This window comes from Amia ocellicauda, chromosome 4, assembly GCF_036373705.1.
Source record: "Amia ocellicauda isolate fAmiCal2 chromosome 4, fAmiCal2.hap1, whole genome shotgun sequence".
NCBI classification, from domain to species: Eukaryota; Metazoa; Chordata; class Actinopteri; order Amiiformes; family Amiidae; genus Amia; species Amia ocellicauda.
This window is the reverse complement of record NC_089853.1, coordinates 52,405,860-52,426,100: the sequence shown is the minus strand read 5'-3', so window position 1 is coordinate 52,426,100 and position 20,241 is coordinate 52,405,860. Positions and strand designations below refer to the sequence as shown.

At 40.5% G+C, this 20,241-nt stretch overlaps 1 protein-coding gene across 4 annotated transcripts in view; it reads left to right on the top strand.

Annotated features, from left to right (window-relative positions):
- src (v-src avian sarcoma (Schmidt-Ruppin A-2) viral oncogene homolog) overlaps window positions 1–20,241 on the top strand; it is a 73,162-nt gene that overhangs the window by 42,791 nt on the left and 10,130 nt on the right. For 2 of the 4 annotated variants that reach the window (XM_066702739.1, XM_066702738.1), the window contains 6 exons: window positions 10,759–11,004; window positions 11,637–11,736; window positions 13,312–13,329; window positions 17,482–17,580; window positions 18,069–18,172; window positions 19,727–19,876. In XM_066702739.1, the coding sequence (XP_066558836.1) occupies window positions 10,767–11,004; window positions 11,637–11,736; window positions 13,312–13,329; window positions 17,482–17,580; window positions 18,069–18,172; window positions 19,727–19,876 (709 nt within the window). In that variant the 5' untranslated portion in view covers window positions 10,759–10,766. The remainder of the gene's footprint in view (window positions 1–10,758; window positions 11,005–11,636; window positions 11,737–13,311; window positions 13,330–17,481; window positions 17,581–18,068; window positions 18,173–19,726; window positions 19,877–20,241) is intronic. The other 2 variants (XM_066702741.1, XM_066702742.1) reach the window with 2 other exon arrangements.

The following is a 20,241-nucleotide window of genomic DNA, read 5'->3' as shown; positions in this document are numbered from 1 at the left end:
ATACTTAAATACTTAATCTCCATTTTTGAAAAATAAATATGTATCGTTTGATTAAATATTTAACTAAATCCTAAATCACAAAATAAATATATGGTTTGTAAATAAATATGACAGTTCGCCATCCCTGGGCTAGCCTATTTATGAATGCGTCTTGTTCTGGGGATACTTGCCACGCAGTGGTGTGGAAATCAATCAACTGTCGAACAATCTCGGGAAAATTGTGCTTATTGAAGGCTGTGATGGTCCCAAATCATCACTGCTACATTGTTGCATTTTCTGTGTTTCCCAGACACCGCAACATTGTCATCACCTGTATCTCTGCCACATTTCTGACAGTGGTAGAAACTGCATTTCTGACTCGTTCAGATCTGTGGGTCTTAATTCAGTGCAATTTATTAATGCAGATAGGATGTTTTCCACCATTCTTTTAAAAAGTTTAGTAAAGCTGTTCCCCCCCCCCCACATCAAGCTGCGTTGCAATTTGAAATTCTTTTAAGATCCTTAACAAAACCGAAGATCCATTATCAAACAAAAAGCCATCTTCTCTTCTTTGACCCTGTCCTCATGTTTTACTTTTATTTTTACTCCTTTTACATCTCAGTTTTTGTGTGTTTGTCCTCATTTTGGAATATTCAATTTAAATGGCACAGAATTATTTTAGTATTCAGAGGTAATATCCCACAACCAATATTCAAGATACCCAGGGTTGGAATGTTCTGTTTCCAAATATGCTGTTAATGTGCGGAATGTTTACTCCAGTCCTCCAGGCCCAAAGCATCTTCTGGTTTTCCACCTTAATGAGCCCTTAATGAGTTAATTGATCTAATTAGCACCAGAAGACCAGTGTAGTGACTGCAATTAAGGTTTTCATTTTAGTTTTATTTCCTCTTGTAAACTTCTCTATAGCTCCTGTGCACTGTGTTTCTCATCAGAAGACCTTGAGTTAATGAGGAATGCATTTTATGCAGGGGCCGGGGGAGAGACCAGAATAGATCAGATTAAGTAAACTTCTGAATGGACGCCGTTTGGTAATAGTTTGTTGCCATTATGAATAAAGCAGAGAGAATGGAAGAAAAGAGAAATGGATTACATCAGCACTGCATAAAGTCTCGCATAATTTTAAAACCTGTAAGGAAATAACACACAATGAAGCAAAGAAGAGGTGAATCTAATCAGTTCCTAGTGTTTCATTCATGAAGCAGATTGTTAGCCATTGTGGCATTCATAACCCCTTCCATCTAATTAACCCAAAAACAGCTTTAGTGGGAGCTTTAGACTTTTAGATTTGTATTTTTGTGTCTTGAACTTGTCCCAGGTTTCATGTAATGACAACCGCATTGAGACTACATGGGTAATAAAAAAAATACAAAATAAATACACACACACGCACACAAAACCCCACATAATTTAACTGTTCTTCTTATTCCAAGCAGGCCCCCGAGACTAGGGCTTGAGAATTTGCTGGCTTTGCTCTTGCATAATTAAACAAATCCTGAGCACAGAGGGAGTTATCAGAAATTATGGTCTCATTGTGAGCAGGTGCTTAGACTTATTAGATGAAGCAGCCAGCAGCCAACCACCAGCTTGCCAGCTTGTACGCTTGACAGTATGAGGGTGACAGTGTGGATGAGAAGAAAAACACACTCCCCTCCCCAGTATGTATTCTTTGAATGATCTGCTTAAATATACGTGAAGGGCCTGGTGGTTATAACTCTGTTAAATAAACTGTGATGTGTTTATATATGACTCTGAATTGTATTTTAACGACAAGATCATATTGGCTGGCAACTATTTTCTCTATTTCGCTCATTACTTCCTGATTTTACAGAGAGCAGGGAAACAGGCCTCGGATCTTGGCCATTGCTTGTGATGGAGTTGTTAACATGATTTGCTTAATGCGTTTTGTAGGTGTAGTCCTTATTCCAATGATCGTCTGTAGTGCTGAATCTGCATATTTATCTGTAGACTTATTTCCATTAGTTTTAAAAATAAAATAATGTATCAGTCTGTATTTGTCTTGACTTCCTGTTCAACATTTTACACTTTGTTTTCATTGGTGGTTGTTTTTGGGCCCAGCCTAGACATCTGTAAAGGTTGTAGCATTATCCTCCATATATCTAAGATACTTGTGATAATTGTGCACCTTGACAATTGCAAAGTTCTCGATTCTTGGGGGGTCAAAAATAGTTGATTTATCACCTATTTATTTATTTATTTATTCAGTGAGTTGTCGATTTTTGGGAAATGTACAATAGAGGATACTGCTAGAATGCACAGCAACCTGTGAGAGAGGCCTGTTTTCTTGTCACACCCTCCTTTATTTCCCCATGTTTCTAAATCAACTGCAGTATTCGTTAGAGTGGTGGAGGGAGCATAAATAAGAAATAAATATGTTTGCTCAACATGTCTTCTAGGCAGCGTTGACAGTCAGCCATACCCCTGCCTGCTCAGTGCAAAAACAGTTATCGCAGAGATCCAGCTGCCACACTACAGACAGCCCTGTGGCATATTATCGAGCGACCAACCTAATTGACCCGCCTGCCCCCTTTCCCTCTCTGCCTGCACAAGCGTAACAAACGTGAAAACAAATGAAGCCTGGGACAATTTGGTCACAACAGAGACTTTTCCAGCCCCCCGAATCTGTTCCACTTAAAAAGAGCGCCAGGGCTGTCTGACACAATGCAGCCCTCCTCACGTTGTAGGAATGTCTCCAGCGGCTGGAGGAGAGGAAGTCTCTCGGCTCATTTTTGGCCCGCTGCCAGGGCCTGTGCCATTGATGGATCAAACAGTGATGAGCTTGAACTTAATTGTCAATGAGCTTTGGGGATTTTTATTTTATTTATTTTTATTTATTTATTACTATATTTATGTGGCGACTGCTGCATTTTGTGTTTTTAATATTTGCATGTTAAGGGGTTTGTAAATAGTGTATCTTCAGCACCAACACACAACCTACTTCATAGTTGTGTGTCGCCACAATTGTTCCTCAAATTTACAGCATCACTTTCAATGCTTTAACATAGTCCCCTCTCCAAGAAGTATGTTTTATAAGTAAAGCAAGAAAAACATTCTCTTAAAATTTTACATTATTGTGCATCATGTCCTGAAGTAGGAGCTTTACACTTTTACCTGCTTTAAAAAAACAGGGAACACATTTTGCAAACACCAGGATTGTGCTCTGTGGCATTCTGTTAACTGCTCTAATTAATATGGCTTGAACAGGATTGTCAAGGAGTATTTGGAGGAAGCAAATTGAAAGACACATACAGTGCCTTGGAAAAGTATTCAGCCCCCACATTGTAGAGTCTTACAGCCTGGGATTTTGATGCATTACACTGGGATTTTTTTTTGAGTCACACATTCTTCTTCATAGAGTCCCCCCCCCCAAAAAGAAAAAAACAACAACAGTTAAACAGTAAAATAAGATTAAAAAAAAAAAAAAACTCCCCAGGGTCAATACTATTAAGGTGAGGGCTCTGACTGGGTCAAAGGACATCTCTCTTCCTAATTTGAAGCCAGTCCAGTGTTACTGCAGCAGTGTTCTTTGGATCATTGTTCTATTGAAAGGCAAGCTTCCTTCGCAGTTTGAGTTTTTCGGCAGAGGGTCACAGGTTTTTATCCAGAATGTCTCTGTATTATGCACCATTCATCCTCCCATAAATTCGGACAATATTGCCAGACCCTGCTGCTGAAAAGCATCCCCATAACATGAGGCTACTACCACCATAGTTTACGATGGGGATGGTGTTACCTGGCTGGTGTGCAGTGTTTGATTTGCTCTACACATACCGCTTAGCGTTCAGGACAAAAAGTTCCACTTTAGTCTCATCAGACCACAAGATGTTCTGCCACATAACTGCAGTATCTTCTAGGTGATGTTTTGCAAATTCTTTGCGGGCAAGGATATGTTTTTTTGTTGTTTTTTTTCAGCCAGGGCTTCTTCCTTGCCACCCTCTCCCTGACTTGGTTAGAATGCTCTTTTGTCTTCATTTTGATTTTCTTTTGAAAGTCTCTACCATACAGAAAAAGTTGTATTCATCCTCACAGATTCATTTAAAATGGGTGATCTACTCATTTCGTATGACAAATTGTGAGACATGTTGAGGTAATAATATATTGCACCAGGGCAAATTACATTTTTAGTAAATTGTTGGAAGCTTTTGGAATTTTATTTCTGATTTGATATGGTGCTTAAGGTTTTGCAGATCAGTGGGGTGGGTGGGTGGGGGGGGGGGGGGCGAATCCTAATTGAATCTATTTCAAATTCTGAATCTGAGACAATAAATTCTTAAAAATATATATTTTTAATGTGGCCCATTTTTGTGCAGCCTCTGCTTGACCTTACCTGTGGACAAATCTCTCACTGTAACCTCGTGTGACCTTAGACAGAACCAGTCATATTGAAAATGACTTCCTAATGCCTGGTATCTACTGACTCCACACTCATGGGCAGCTGTTGCTGAGTCAGACTTGAAGCAGTAGTATGCCAGCTGGCAACACTTGAAATAGGGTTACTCCTTGGTTACTTTAAATACGTTTTAATGCCAATGACTGTGACTGATGGAAAATTCTTGGAAAAACCCAGTGTCCCCTCTCAAGATATATGGGGAAGCAGGTGCAATCATGAACATTTTTAGGGGAAAACTAGGGATTGGAAACTATTGGGCATCTAAATGAGCCATCTTCCAATTTGTATCAGGAGTAGCCCGAAATGACATCAGATGTGGACTTTATCATAGAGGCTTGCAGTTGTTGTTGTCATGGAAATAGCTCTGAGCGCCTTAGTGCCAAAACATGACTGGATTCGCACTCTTCTAGTGTTTCTGAGGATCAGACAGGAACTTGGCATGACATAAAAATTGTGCTTGCATTTTCTGTTCTAAACTGCTGTTTTATGTTTGTTTGACATTGCTGTGACTCATTAGGATGCATTGGCACACCAATTGCTTTTCCTCCTCCTTATTCTCTTCTTTTTCTAGCATCCTTTACAGTAATGCAGTCATTGTGGAGTAATTTTTTCTGGCTATGTTATGTTGTATCTATTGAACAGTACTATGGATGGCCCTGCATGAAATGAGTCTGACTGAAGTGTGCAAAGATAGGGGTAAGGGTTTCCTTCCTCTTCACCAAAGGAATCTAAAGAGGAAGCTACACTTTGCATCTTCTGTCCAATCAATTTTCTGCAAACCTCTCGGCAGGTGACATTTTTCTCAATTCCTCCCCTCTGATTCTTCATTTGAAAAGCCTTCCTGGAGTATTGTTGTTGGCCCAGGCTAGACTTTGCTGTGAAAAGCAACATAAACAAGTCTTTTGGAATGACTTTACATGAGTCACAATTTTCCAAACCACTTCTTTGATTTGGCTCTACTGCCCTAGTGGAAAGCACTTTTGGATCTTTCATCACAATTTGGATGGGACAGGGATTGCAATTATCATCTCACACCTTCTCCAGCACCATGTCTAACATATTGGGTCAATGGTTTAGAACTCCTTCACCTACTGGATTTTCTTTAAGGTCCCCCCAGTCCCAGTTGTCACCTTCCCTAAACTTTATCTTCTGATATCAGTCTTGCAGGTGGTGTAGCTTCTGTTGACTGTTGACCATATTTACATTTTAGTTGTTCTGCTTTCTGTGACCCAGCTGTAGATCCCTACTTGTAATGCTTCATCTTAATTGAAAATGTGAAATTTCAAGAGTAATTACTTCCCGACCCCGTTGTTGTTGTTGTTGTTGTTGTTGTTGTTGTTGTTGTTGTTGTTGTTGTTGTTGTTGTTGTTGTTGTTGTTGTTGTTGTTGTTGTTGTTGTTGTTGTTGTTGTTGTTGTTGTTGTTGTTGTTGTCGTCGTCGTCATCGGTTGCAGAGTTGTTAGTTAATGATGGCTCCCTTGCCTGGTGTGTGTGTGTGTGTGTGTGTAGGTGCAGTGTGGAGGTTAGTCAGTGGAGTCCTAGTGAGTCTACCTACCCCCTGGCCTTCTTCTCTATTCAGGCAGCGAATTAATCACGCAGCTGTGCACTAGAATGACTTCTTTTCACTGTCTTCGGTGGTGCTTGGCTGACCTATTTCACTCCAGCTCATCTGAGTTATACATTGTTCTCTCTCATGCACCTAGGCCAGGGCATCCCAGCTCCAGCTTTGCCCACCTCTCAGCCTGTGTAAGCACTGATGGTGTCTGTGGTTAGACGACAGGTTCCAGCCTTCTTCCCAAACTCAATTCTCAGGCCCAGATGGAAATTATTTGAGCACCCAGGGGACTATATATATATATATATATATATGTATATCTGGAATACATAAGTTTGTAGGTTTCCACTCCATTTCTCCCCTTAGGTTAAGGAATTTTGACGCCTCAATTTGCAATGTTAAGCAGGTACTTAGAGCACTGAATATTCAGTGTTATCTGCTAACCCTGTTGTCCAGAAAGCTGTAGGGTTTTACCCAAGATATTAAGGAAAAATATACATATTTCATGCAGAGAAATCCATAAAGGATAATGGCACCTGTCAAATGACTACATCAAAATAAAAAGCCTAATAACCAGGTGAAAAATTATAGCTGTTCCTGTCCATGCTCTTCATTGAATTCCCAGTATAATTTTACACTGAGGAAACCTGGAAGAAGAGTGCCTCAGAAAGTCTGTATTTCAGGTTTGACACAAAGTGGGTAGGTGTGTATTGTCTACACTCCAGCAATTACACCTTTCTGACATAATGTCTAGCCACAGTCACCTAATCTTCTCGTGCTGGGAAAATGGCTGTTTATCAGGAGCCAAATGGTTGTGATGTTTTTATTTGTTGCATAGAATTACTTCAGGAGGATGGAAGAGGCTGTTTAGACTTGGTTTGATTTCCAGAAGGTAAAGATATCTGCAAATATGGTCATGTTCTCTAACACTAAATAGTCAGCATTCAGGGGGCGAAGCGCAGAATGCATCATGGGAGATGAAAACTGCACCTGTAATTTTTTTTTTTTTTTTGTGGAGTCTTGTTTTCTTTTTGTTTGTTTTGGTTTTTTTCATTTAGTTGTAGTTACAATTTTTTTCTCCAGTTGACTGAGCTGTTAACAGCTTGTTAAAGTGGAAACAAAGGACTGTACATTTTTACAGTGCCATTTCCTCCTTATAATGTTTATATACACACACACATACACAATCACTCACCCCCACTTCACCTGCACCTGTCTACCAGTTTGTTAAAGGGGCCCTGCAACAAAAACTTCTGAATCCTGTTACTGTTTTTGTGGAAAGGGGATGTAAGAGCAGCTGTGTGCATGTCTGTGTGTGTGTGTATTATTTAATCCTGTTCTCCGTCTGAGGTAGTGGTCTCCTCATCTGGGTCTGTTTGTAAGCTTTAGCAAGTGAATGGGGTCTTATAGACAGTTGCTACAGAGATTCATATTTCCGGTTTAGGGACTTTTTGTGTGAGTGTATTTTCTTCCATTTTATTTTCACATCCATGACTTGAAAGGGTTTTGATCAAGCTCACGTGCATGGATATGCATTCACACACATGCACACACATACACACTGGCACACACTCACACATGCATGTGCACATGCACACTCACACAATCCACAGCCCATATCCTCTGAACAGGATGTGAAACAACAGCGTCCTCCTCTGAAGAAATCAACTTTACAGTGACTTTTTCAAATTACAGTTTACCGTTGAATAACTAATAATTACCAAGAAAAGTTGCAGACAGATGGGTTAAACACAGGCAGAAAATAATATATATTTTAACTAAAATTCAGGGAGCAGTCAGGTTACTGAAATCGTGGTTTGTTTTTTAAATGCCTAAACCAGATGCAAAGATGCCACATGTAATGTATGTGGAAGAACAAATTAGGCTCTTTCAGCAAATTAATGCCCCAAGTGTTTTTCTTTGTGCTCAGATAGACCAGGTACACTGCCTGAATTTATTTTAATTTTTTCTTCATTTACTATGGAATTGAGTTCAATACACTGAGCAAGGCCTGTGAAATATTTTGACTGCAGTTTTCCTCACTGTGTTCTACTCTCAGTTTAATAATTTTGGAGGACATGAAGATCCTTCAACATAACATTCCAACAGAGGTTTCAGTAAGCTTCAGGCCAAAATGACTCAAGCCGAGATGGTGCCCTTCTCTCTCTCTCTCAAACACGCACACGAGTTATCTACAGTGCAAAGAGGCTTGGAGCTTTTCTTCTCATGGTGAGTGCAAAATATGCACAGCACAATCAAAAGAGGAGAAGACAGCACAGGTCATTGTCTTCTAGCTTAATATGTATGCTAGGTTAATTTTGTAAAAAGGCAGTTTAAATTGAGAGAATTTTGTTATGCCACCATGAGACCTACAGATACAGTGAGGGAAAAAAAGTATTTGATCCCCTGCTGATTTTGTATGTTTGCCCACTGAAATGATCAGTCTATAATTTTAATGGTAGGTGTATTTTAACAGTGAGAGACAGAATAACAACAAAAAAATCCAGAAAAACGCATTTCAAAAAAGTTATAAATTGATTTGCATGATAATGAGGGAAATAAGTATTTGATCCCCTATCAATCAACAAGATTTCTGGCTCCCAGGTGTCTTTTATACAGGTAACGAGCTGAGATTAGGAGCACTCTCTTAAAGGGAGTGCTCCTAATCTCAGCTCGTTACCTGTATTAAAGACACCTGTCCACAGAAGCAATCAATCAATCAGATTCCAAACTCTCCACCATGGCCAAGACCAAAGAGCTGTCCAAGGATGTCAGGGACAAGATTGTAGACCTACATAAGGCTGGAATGGGCTACAAGACCATCGCCAAGCAGCTTGGTGAGAAGGTGACAACAGTTGGTGCGGTTATTCGCAAATGAAAGAAACACAAAATAACTGTCAGTCTCCCTCGGTCTGGGGCTCCATGCAAGATCTCACCTCGTGGAGTTTCAATGATCATGAGAACGGTGAGGAATCAGCCCAGAACTACACGGGAGGATCTTGTTAATGATCTCAAGGCAGCTGGGACCATAGTCACCAAGAAAACAATTGGTAACACACTGAACAGGACTGAAATCCTGCAGCGCCCGCAAGGTCCCCCTGCTCAAGAAAGCACATATACAGGCCCGTCTGAAGTTTGCCAATGAACATCTGAATGATTCAGAGGAGAACTGGGTGAAAGTGTTGTGGTCAGATGAGACCAAAATCGAGCTCTTTGGCATCAACTCAACTCGCCGTGTTTGGAGGAGGAGGAATGACCCCAAGAACACCATCCCCACCGTCAAACATGGAGGTGGAAACATTATGCTTTGGGGGTGTTTTTCTGCTAAGGGGACAGGACAACTGCACTGCATCAAAGGGACGATGGACGGGGCCATGTACCGTCAAATCTTGGGTGAGAACCTCCTTCCCTCAGCCAGGGCATTGAAAATGGGTCGTGGATGGATATTCCAGCATGACAATGACCCAAAACAAACAGCCAAGGCAACAAAGGAGTGGCTCAAGAAGAAGCACATTAAGGTCCTGGAGTGGCCTAGCCAGTCTCCAGACCTTAATCCCATAGAAAATCTGTGGAGGGAGCTGAAGGTTCGAGTTGCCAAACGTCAGCCTCGAGACCTTAATGACTTGGAGAGGATCTGCAAAGAGGAGTGGGACAAAATCCCTCCTGAGATGTGTGCAAACCTGGTGGCCAACTACAAGAAACGTCTGACCTCTGTGATTGCCAACAAGGGTTTTGCCAACAAGGGTTTTGCCACCAAGTACTAAGTCGAAGGGGTCAAATACTTATTTCCCTCATTAACATGTAAATCAATTTATAACTTTTTTGAAATGCGTTTTTCTGGATTTTTTTTGTTGTTATTCTGTCTCTCACTGTTAAAATACACCTGCCATTAAAATTATAGACTGATCATTTCTTTGTCAGTGGGCAAACGTACAAAATCAGCAGGGGATCAAATACTTTTTTCCCTCACTGTAATCATTAACTGAAACAGAAACAGCTGTGTAGGAGGAATAACACTGGGTGAGGAACAGCCAAACTCAGCTAAGGTGATGTTGCTGAAGACAGTTTACTGTCAAAAGTCATACACTATGGCAAGACTGAGCACAGCAACTTTCAGAAATTTCAAGGCAGACAGGGGTTTCCTGATGTCCAAGCTCTTTTGAAGACGCACAAAGAAACGGGCAATGCTGAGGACCGTAGATGCAGTGGTCGGCCAAGGAAACTTACTGTAGCAGATGAAAGACACATCATGCTTACTTACCTCCACAATCGGAAGATGTCCAGCATTGCCATCAACTCAGAATTGGCAGAAAACCGTGGGACCCTGGTACACCCATCTACTGTCTGGAGAAGTCTGGTCAGAAGTGGCCTTCATGGAAGACTTGCGGCCAAAAAGCCATACCTCCGACGTGGAAACAAGGCCAAGCGACTCAACTATGCATGAAAACACAGGAACTGGGGTACAAAAAATGGCAGCAGGTGCTCTGGACTGATGATTCAAAATTTAAAATATGTGTCTGTAGTAGAAGGCAGTTTGAATTATGCAATCAACTGTGTAAAAACTGCCCCCTTACAATGTGGAGAAGATGGAAAATTGGGCATGCTGGTATTGAATGGATTAGAAGATATAGGCAGAAATAGGTGAATGTGATCTTAAACTTTGCAAAATGCATCTGTACCTAGATGTAAGTCTCAGTGGAATGACTTCCTTCATTAATTGGAGTCAACCCAGCTTAGTGAAGTTCCTTTTGAGAATTGAAAGTCATTGCAGGTGTCATTTGCCGTTTGTTTCTCAGGCTGCGTGATGGGGGGAACGAAGAGCAAGCCCAAGGATCCAGGCCAGCGGTCACGGAGTCTGGATGGAACCGGATGTGGGGTCTCCCATCACCCTGCCCTGAGTCCTGGGCAGCAGACCCTCACCCCAAACCGCAGCCCTGCTGTCGATGTCTCCCGGCGCACCAACCAGCCGCACACCAACAATGCAGAGCTCGCCCTCTTCGGAGGAGTGGAATCCGCCGGGAGCATCACTTCCCCAAATAGAGGTACATGTATATGTGTAATCTACATGGTAATATTGACATTCATTGAGTTTTCCTCCATGGTCTACCACCATGGTCCTGCAGACAAACTAACTGGATTGGGCCTCTCCAAGGGTTGGGTCATTTTTCACCAAGTGTTCCCCTTACCCTCAGGAGTCCTTGACCTCTGGATCTGGGGGTCTTATGTGTCTTTTTGTTTTTGTTCTGACTATCACGTAGGTCTACCGAAGAATGACTTTGTATGATGAGATGTTTTTAAACTATTTTTAATGCAACAATCTCAAATTCATCCAAAATATTCCTGAGAGTAACCATTGACCATTGATTTAAATTACCACCCATGTTCCTTGTCTCTCTGTTGAGTTTGAAGAATAGAATATGCTTGCATTTCCTTTGGCATTGCCTTTTCAGTGTTTAAATATTGCTGGTACTTAGTCCTCTTTATCCCAGGTGATATACTAATCCCTTTTAACCATGGTATGTTTATGAATACTTGCTGAAATGTACAAACAAAAATTGCTGTTATTTATGTTGAATGACTGACACAAGTGGATCTTCATTGATTCCCTTTATTTATTTTTTTGGTACCATAATTATCATTGTCTTTGTCAATGTCTTCCTCCTCTCTGGCACAGGAGGTGTCACCACCTTTGTGGCGCTGTACGACTACGAATCGCGGACGGCGTCAGACCTTTCTTTCAAGAAGGGCGAGAGACTGCAAATCGTCAACAACACGTAAGGAGAGGCTGGGTCTGCCACCTCCCCACACTGACACAGACAGTTACACACACACATATACCCACACCTCACTAATTAGACACACCAGTCACTCTCTCCCACTCTGCCTGCCTCCCCTCCTCTCCAGTTTCCAATTCTTCAATCTCAGCCCTCCAATTAAACCATTTCTTCACAGAGAGTTCCTCTGCCACATGCTGAAAAATTGTAACCATAGGAACATGAGTTTCCACTTTGCAAAATGAGCAGTTGATATATAGACAGTTTTGGAAAAAGAAACCCTGGTTTCGTAGAGGTTTTCCCAGTTAAAGTGGAGTGCACAGCAGGGAGGCCTCAAGGACGGGACTTTAACATTTAACCCAGTTAATTTCTTATTTTTCAGAGATGCACATTAAAATGCAATTATCACTTACATGACGCAAGAGGCACTGTTGAGTTTAACCATTAGACGCATTTTAATTGATATTTTCAGTACTGTACAATAATACTGTTGTTTATTGGTCAGAAGGGGGTGCAACAAGGACAGAAATGCCATACAAAGAACCAACAACTTCAAAGATGTTTAGGATCTGTGTTTCAGGTTGTTTTTTTTTTTTTTTTTTTTTTTTCTTGGTGATTAAATTAATATTTCTACGATAGCATGCATTCTCTTCACTGCATTCTAGTCAAGAGAACCTCTACTCTACTCCCAAGAGAGAAAATGTGTTTGTTTTTTGTAAGATGGGTAAGAGTCTGAAAGGCAAAGTGCATATGAAGTTCAGTTATGACCTGTTTTCTTAGTGACCAGGGATGGGTATTTGACTTTTCAATCTCTTCTGGAGTTTTATTCTGTATGAAACTGTTTACCTAGCTGTGAGTTTGGTTTGACTACCGATAGTAGTTCCAGGATCTCCCCTTCAGCATCTTAAAACCATAACTTACTTGTCCTCCATTTTTGTCTCGGTAAGAAGTCTAGCTCTAGAGAAAATAAATGTAACAATTCCCCTTCCTTCATTTTTCAATTTCTTTGCACTGGCCATGTATCTCAGCAATTTTCTCATTGTCCTCTTCAATTGTAGACTGTCTGAGCTTGACATCTTTTATGCAAGACTAAGACGCATTCCTATGTCCTGTGTCATTCCCTGGAGTTACACAAAAAGCTGTAGGGCAATTTGTGTTTCTTCTAAAAGGGACCCTCTTCTGAGGAGCATCTGTCCGTGGGGAAGAATGCTTTCTGTTTTCTGACGTGCAACAGTTGTTACCATGACAAATCCGAAAAAACCTTAGCTGAAATCATCCAGTCTTGGGTAGCTTGAAACCAATAAGTACTATTGTAACTGGATTTTTTTTCCAGAAGCATAATGAAGCCATCTATATATAGACTAGGCCTGTGCTAATGCTTTGTAAAGGTGTCTGTATTGCGTGTGCGTTAGGGGGAGATCAATTTTCTATTTCCCTCAAATGCCAGCTTGTCTTTAATGTTCTGGAAATCTCTGAAAGTCTCTTTTTATGCTCTAATGCTTGCTGTTTGTGTCTTTTAAACCCCCCCTATTCCCCTTCCTTTTCTCCCCTCACATGCTTCATGATATAATTTAGGAGAAAGTTGAACTGCAGGTTAGTAAAACTGATTTTAAATTAATCTTTTTTATTTATTTTTTGCAATCAATATATATATATTTTTTTACCTGTGCGCCAGAATAAACTCTGAAATGCTCTAAAACTGTTAGACCTCTCTAGAAGTGACTTCCTGAGCACAAACTCCAGTTAATTGAGACCTGCACAATGGTGAAGACTGTTTTGTGTGTGTTGTTTGTCCTTTTTAAAAGTTACAAAAATGTAATCGCTTGTTTCTTCCCCGCCCCCCCTCCCCCAAATGGTTTTATTTGTCTATGCTCTACAAAGGTACAGTTCCTTCATAATACTTTATGGCTTTTAGTGGCTTTTGTTGTATTTTATTCTGCACTCATTATTTTGACAGTACTTCACTCCCTTTGCTCCATCATGCTGCTTTACAAATTTCAAACTAGCACAATATGTTGCCTTTTTAATGATTCTAGCATGCTTGACAGCTTAGATTTGGGCAGGATTTGATTTATTTAGTTGTATTTGCTAAAGCGTCATCAATCCCACAGTTTAAAATATATTTTATAGGTTTAAATCATTTTATTTATTTATTACGACTGAATAGCTTTTCAGCAGGGTGCAATGATATACTGCATCATGCATCACTGAATCACATTATTTTGTCAAAATGACAATGAATGGGTGGGGCTGTGACACATGACTTACAGCTAATTAATCACAATCAGTTAGAGCACCTGGATGTAAATTAATTGTGTTCGTCTTTTGTGGCTGTCACATATCATTTAAGATATTTTCATGCAAAACAAACCATCCTAAAACTAACTGTGGTAAAATCATCACACAAATCACTGTGCATGAGTAAAGCACTATACCACAGTTTTCTTCTCACCATAGTGACCTTATTCATACTGCTGCTAATCCATTTACTTAAAGGGGAAGAATTTTTGCATGTTTTATTTGTTTGAAAGAGTGACTTTGCTCTGCCAATAGTTCAAACTTTCCCAGTTTGCTGCTTCTGTTTTTTCTGTACCCTAATTTCTCACATAGTTTCCCTGCTGTGGCATGGTAACACTTTTGTGTATGTAAAGGAAAATACAATTACTGTCAACTATTAGTTCAGGTGCAGGTATCACTTCCAACGGTTGGGGAGTGATACATATTCTTTCCATTGATTAGAGAGGCATTTGGTTTGGAGAATAGTGGCCTGTGTGGAGCCTAGCCTTGTGCGAGACCGATGTGTTTCGGACATTTTGAAAAAAAAAAATAATAATTGAGAGAGAAAATGGAGACCAAATCCCAATTACAAAAACAATATAAAGTCTGAAACCTGCCTTTCTAAAATTCCTCACAAGCTGACATTTTAAAACGAACAGAAGCACAGATGCTGGGGGGGGGGTCAAAAATTCCTACATTGTGTGGGAGGCATCAACGTTTACACTTAATTATAGCAAATCTTTACCCTGGAGCAAACTGCTTTGAAAGTCTTACCCTGTCTTTGTTTAAAGCCTTGGCTGAGGCAGCGTAGCTCTGAGGAACTCGGACCCAATCCAGCTATTGGAAATGGGTTATTTGCTTATTAGCATGCAGTCAAAGGTGTATTGTCTGCAGCTGAAACTGAACTAACCCATCACAAGCTTTGAAGAGTTACTGGGTTGGTTTCATCATAAAGCATTGATGTGTACGCACCCATCAGGAGATTTAATATGATAATAAGACAGTGGTGCCTTTTAGCTTGCTGAGAACTCTTTGCTGCTGCTCTTAGCAAGTCCATTAGTGTATCCCCACTTCAACTCTTTGAATCCTTCATTCACATACTTGGTCGATGCAGAATACACAGTTGGAGACGGTGAATGGAGGGTTAACCATAGAAGAAAATAGAAGGCCAGTGTTTTCTGTTTTTTGGTCCAACCAGAGCTCTCAATTTCCAGTTTCATCTAGGTATTGTATCAAGTAGCCCTATATAACATGACTTAAAGGTCTTTTTACAGTCCATGGTCCAAATGTGTCTTTGATGCCAGCTACAGTACCTGTAAAATATATTGTCCAGCCTGGAGAGAAGTATTTAACTGTTCCAGTCAATCAGGTAATCAAACCAATTTAATTACTGGGAGCGTGGTCAGAAAAGCCAGACGGTAGAACACTTTGCGATTATGTCTGTTCTTGAGCTGTACATCGGTGTTAATTCACCACATGAGGATTCATAGCCAAAAAGACCAGCTTTGTGTATTACCATTATTAAGTATGGCTTCCTTTGGTATCAGTATCAGCGTGGCATAGTTTTGGCATTGCTAAACTCTAACCCTGTGACTAAAGCTAAACTCAGACTACATGTTTTTTAGCCCAGATAAAGACAGATTTATCCATCCCTGACAAATTGACACTGATCTTGACATCAAACAGGTTGGCTGGGGCGTGTGCCCGTACCGATGAACATGTAGTGTGAGAGGGTCTGTGATGCAAACGCTTGCCCTCCGATCCAAACTTTAGCTTGTTGAGGCTGACACGATAATATCAAACATGTTTAATATTTACAACTAGAATCTGCACAGATCGTGAGTTCAGGAGTATTCGATTTTCAGAAGTATTTATTTAAATACTTCAAATACAAATAGTTGTTTTGGGGCAGGTTATTTAAAAATACTCAAATACAGGGACATTATATTTTCAAATACAAATACCAATTAGTATCTTTAATTGACCCAGGTGTGCACAAAATATCGATACCTACAATGCGATTATCATATTGTGGGATAGATATAAGAAAGCCAGACGTTAAGTATGAGCTGCCCACTGTTCTCAAAATTGGTTTGGATTTTAAAATATGTGTATCTGAGCTGTGCTTAACTCTGATCTTGCTGTAGTCCAGCAGATGTTACCAGCCTCTCTAATTCACCAAACCTGCTTAAATTGCTCCAATACAGGCAATTATTAGTTGAATGAGGTGGTAACCTGGACACAGGGTTCCTAATAATAGAATTCCGTTTACCTGCACTTTTATTGAAGCATCCCAAGCCAATTCTAAAACGTATTTTCATATTTGTCTCCTGCTCCCTTGCTCAAATGAATGATGTGTTTGTTGTAGTAAATCCAATTAGATAATCTGCCCATCTGTAACAGGTTTCCAGCACATTCCAACACTATTTCATATGCTCAATAAACTAAACCCACAGAGTTGATGGCATTTTCTAATTAATTTGCGTGCTACTATATTATATTAATCTCCCCCTGATCGTTGTGGTTTCTGAGTGACTTACCTCCTGTGGAAGCTATAAAATCAGACTGTTGTAGTACATTGTGTTATGAGAGAGATTAATTATGTTTTATTGGCTTCATTTAAACAGTTTAATTAAAATTAATAAAAAATAAATAACTGAAGTTCCTTGAGTTAGGAGGCAAGGGAATAGACCTCTCATTGCCAGAGAATCAGGGATGAACAATGAACTTCATGATAAATTAAATGCTTACCTCATTTTGCTCTTTATTACCGTCACAAAATAAGTTAGTTACTCTAATGTTAGGAGCTCAGCATGTCTATTCGAATGAATATATTTTTTGTGTCGGGCTGATTAAGAAACTGTACTGTCTGAAAATGTGTTTGAATGGTGTCTGGCTTGGGCCTAGAACAAATCAAAACTTCAGCATCACAAATGACAAACCACCCAATTTGAATGTGGTCTAGGCCTTGGTTTGAAATAAAAGTTTCAAATGCTGTTATATTTTGTTTTGTTTTGTTTTGCAAACCTTCATTGCAGGCAAGTCCTTTAAATATTATATTATTCAAAAGACATTTTCCAGAAACTATCATCACTTATTTCACATTTCCTGAAATATGAGCTGTTTTGGCTTGGGATTAGAGATGGGGGGTGGTTAGCAGGGTAAACAGTCGATTTTTAGTCGCTTGAAAGCAGATCGCCTGAAGTGTAATATCCTGCAAACCGCAGACTTGAATATATACAGAACTCGACCACAGCACAGCGTGAAACTGTCTCCAGAGAAGAGACAGAAGGCAGTGTTTGTGTCCAAGGTGCTGCAGCAATTTGTCAGTTTTTTTGTTTTTATCCTTGAATCAATAAATAAATACATACATTTAAAACAGTGACGGGTAACCATTTATCCTGTGTTTTGTTTTTGTGAGCAGCTTCACAGTTGTGACGGTATACCCTGTTTTTTTGTGTGTTGCAGGGAAGGGGACTGGTGGCTTGCGCGCTCCCTGACTACTGGAGAAAGTGGTTACATTCCCAGCAATTATGTTGCTCCTTCAGACTCCATCCAGGCTGAAGAGTAAATCTCTCCTTTTTCCCCCCCTTTCTTCTTCTTTTTAGTTTTTTTTTTTTTCTTGCTACCCTCCAAGAGGTAGAGAGAGCAGGGGGGTGGTGGTGTAAATTTGCCACCTTCATCTTTCCATCTCTCCCTCCCTTTCCACCCCCACTCCACTCCACCATCTCCTCAGCCAGTAGGGATTGATTTTGTGTTGTGTTATGTGTAGGGGAGCAGTGAAAGGTGAGTGCAGTTTCATGACTGCCAGGCCAGTGTGGAGAGTTGTTGTAGACTTTGATAAGAGCTGACAGTATCACCCCCAGCCCTGCCACACACACCCTCGCTTACTTCCTATAGATTAGATAGTCTTTCCACGGACGCAAACTTGTGACCTCTCTTCTGAAAGTACATATTCAGCAGCCTACGCACTTCATTCCAACACTTTCTCTTCCTCATCCTCCTTCATCCCATCCCTGCCACTCGATCCCAAATTTTTCCATCTCCTTCCTCAGGTGGTACTTTGGGAAGATCACGCGCAGGGATTCTGAGAGGCTCTTACTGAACCTGGAAAACCGAAGGGGAACTTTCTTGGTGAGGGAGAGTGAGACTACCAAAGGTGAGTGACACCACAGCATCTGGTAAGCACTGTGCCCTAGAGTGACTAGAGCAGGGCTGGTCCAGCCTAGGCCTGAGGAGCAGCAGTGTCATCTGGGAATTGCTTCATCCAAACTGGTAACAACTAAATGGATTCAATTATTGGGCTTCACTTGTCAAACAGACCCCATGTGTTCAAGGCTTTCAGGCATCAATAATTTCAAGAGATGCATTAAAAGCCAATAAGATCATAGTGAACAATTTATTCTGCACTCTGACATTAGATCCAAGAACTTGTGCATATTTTTTCGAATGCATTGTAAAGCACCTTTTTAGATTTTTATAGATTGCCTTTTATAAATGGTTAGATTATTTAGATGAATGGGAGATTTAGAAAAACAGAAAGCAAGGCAGGAGGAGATCCAATGGAGAGAGGAGGATAAGTGAAGTGTTAACTTTACACTACCTGGTAGACTGTTTTATAGCATGTGTGCATTTTGTCAGTTTATATCTATTCTAAGACAAGTCCGGGCAGAGCAGCATGGGGGGGGTCGGGGGGTGGCATATGGTAGGCAGAGTGGAAGATAGAAGTGGATTTTGGTTGAAAGACGACACAGCAGTGGGATTTTAAAAGAGTCGAGGGACTATGGATGAGGAAAGCAGACAGAAGTAGGTCACTGTGCATAGCCTGTTCTGAATAACCAGAGGCCAGATCTCAGCTATTCAGTAAAGGAGGTAAAAAAGAGCGGAGGGGGGGGGGGGGTGAAGGTGACGGTGACGGTGAGGGGGGGGACTGAAATATACCAGCCATTTTCACTGCACCCTCTTGTGGCTGCTATGTGTGTTGACCTAGACAAGGCTGTGGAGTTTTACAGCATGAGCAAAAGAGAGGGTGAGAGTGATGAAGCGGTCTAGGAGGATTTTAGTGCCACAGCTATTGGAGTTTGTAATGACTTCCCATGAAGCAAGGAGGTTCACAAAGATGGTGTTAGGCCCTACATTCCCCAGTCAGCCTAGACTTGATAATTCCAGTTTATGTTCCCACTTTGTTTTTTTTAAATGACAAAGCAACATTTCTATTTCTGTTACAATTTGTATTCTTCATTTATTCAATTCTGAGTGTGAAGCTCATGATAAGACTTCACACTTTAATCATAATTTGATGGATGCCCATTTACTTGGGATTAAGAAGGGTTTGAAATGCTGTATTCCAGTTTTATGTTTAAAAAGAATATAAATGCATGACAGAAAATATATTAATCCCATAACTAGATAATAATCAGCTGTGAATTACTTCGTCTTGGTTACCCTTTTTGTTGGTGACCTGCATCTTTTCACTAACGTATGTCAAAATGCTTATTAAAATAGAACATGAAAACGTAGCCATTTGCTAAGCTGTCATGACTTGGTTAAGGTAGTTGTGACTGGTTATGGTTTGAAAAAGCTTGAATACAAGCCGATACCTCATAGCCCTGTCGTTTTTCAAAATGTCCTAACACAATGCCTCTTGTTTTTCTTTTTCTCTGCCTCACTCCATCTCCCTATCCCTTGTTAATTATCCATCCCACCTGACTAGGTGCCTACTGTCTGTCAGTTCTTGACTACGACAACACGAAAGGCCTGAATGTCAAACACTACAAAATCCGCAAACTGGACAGTGGAGGGTTCTACATTACATCTCGCACTCAGTTCAGCAACCTGCAGCAGCTTGTCAGTCACTACCGCAGTGAGTAACAGAGACGGGTGGGGTGGGGTGGGGTGGTGGTGGAATGCAGGGAGAGGAAGTGACACGAAAGTCTCTTATATAGTCCACTGAGGATCAGTTTTGAATCACCAGTTCATCTAGTAAGTGGTTTTCAACCCTGGTCCTGGAGAGCCCCAGCCTGCTTAGTTATATGGGTCACCCTAAATCACCTGTTTGTAACATCTGAGAACACAGCTTGATTATTGATCAATTAAGCAAGTCAGTATTTCAATTAAGGGAACTGACTTCAGGTTGTTAAAGTACTTGTTCAACACTCATAAACTCAATGAACACTTAGGGCTTGATAGAACTGGATCTATAATCTACTACTACTACTAATATTACTA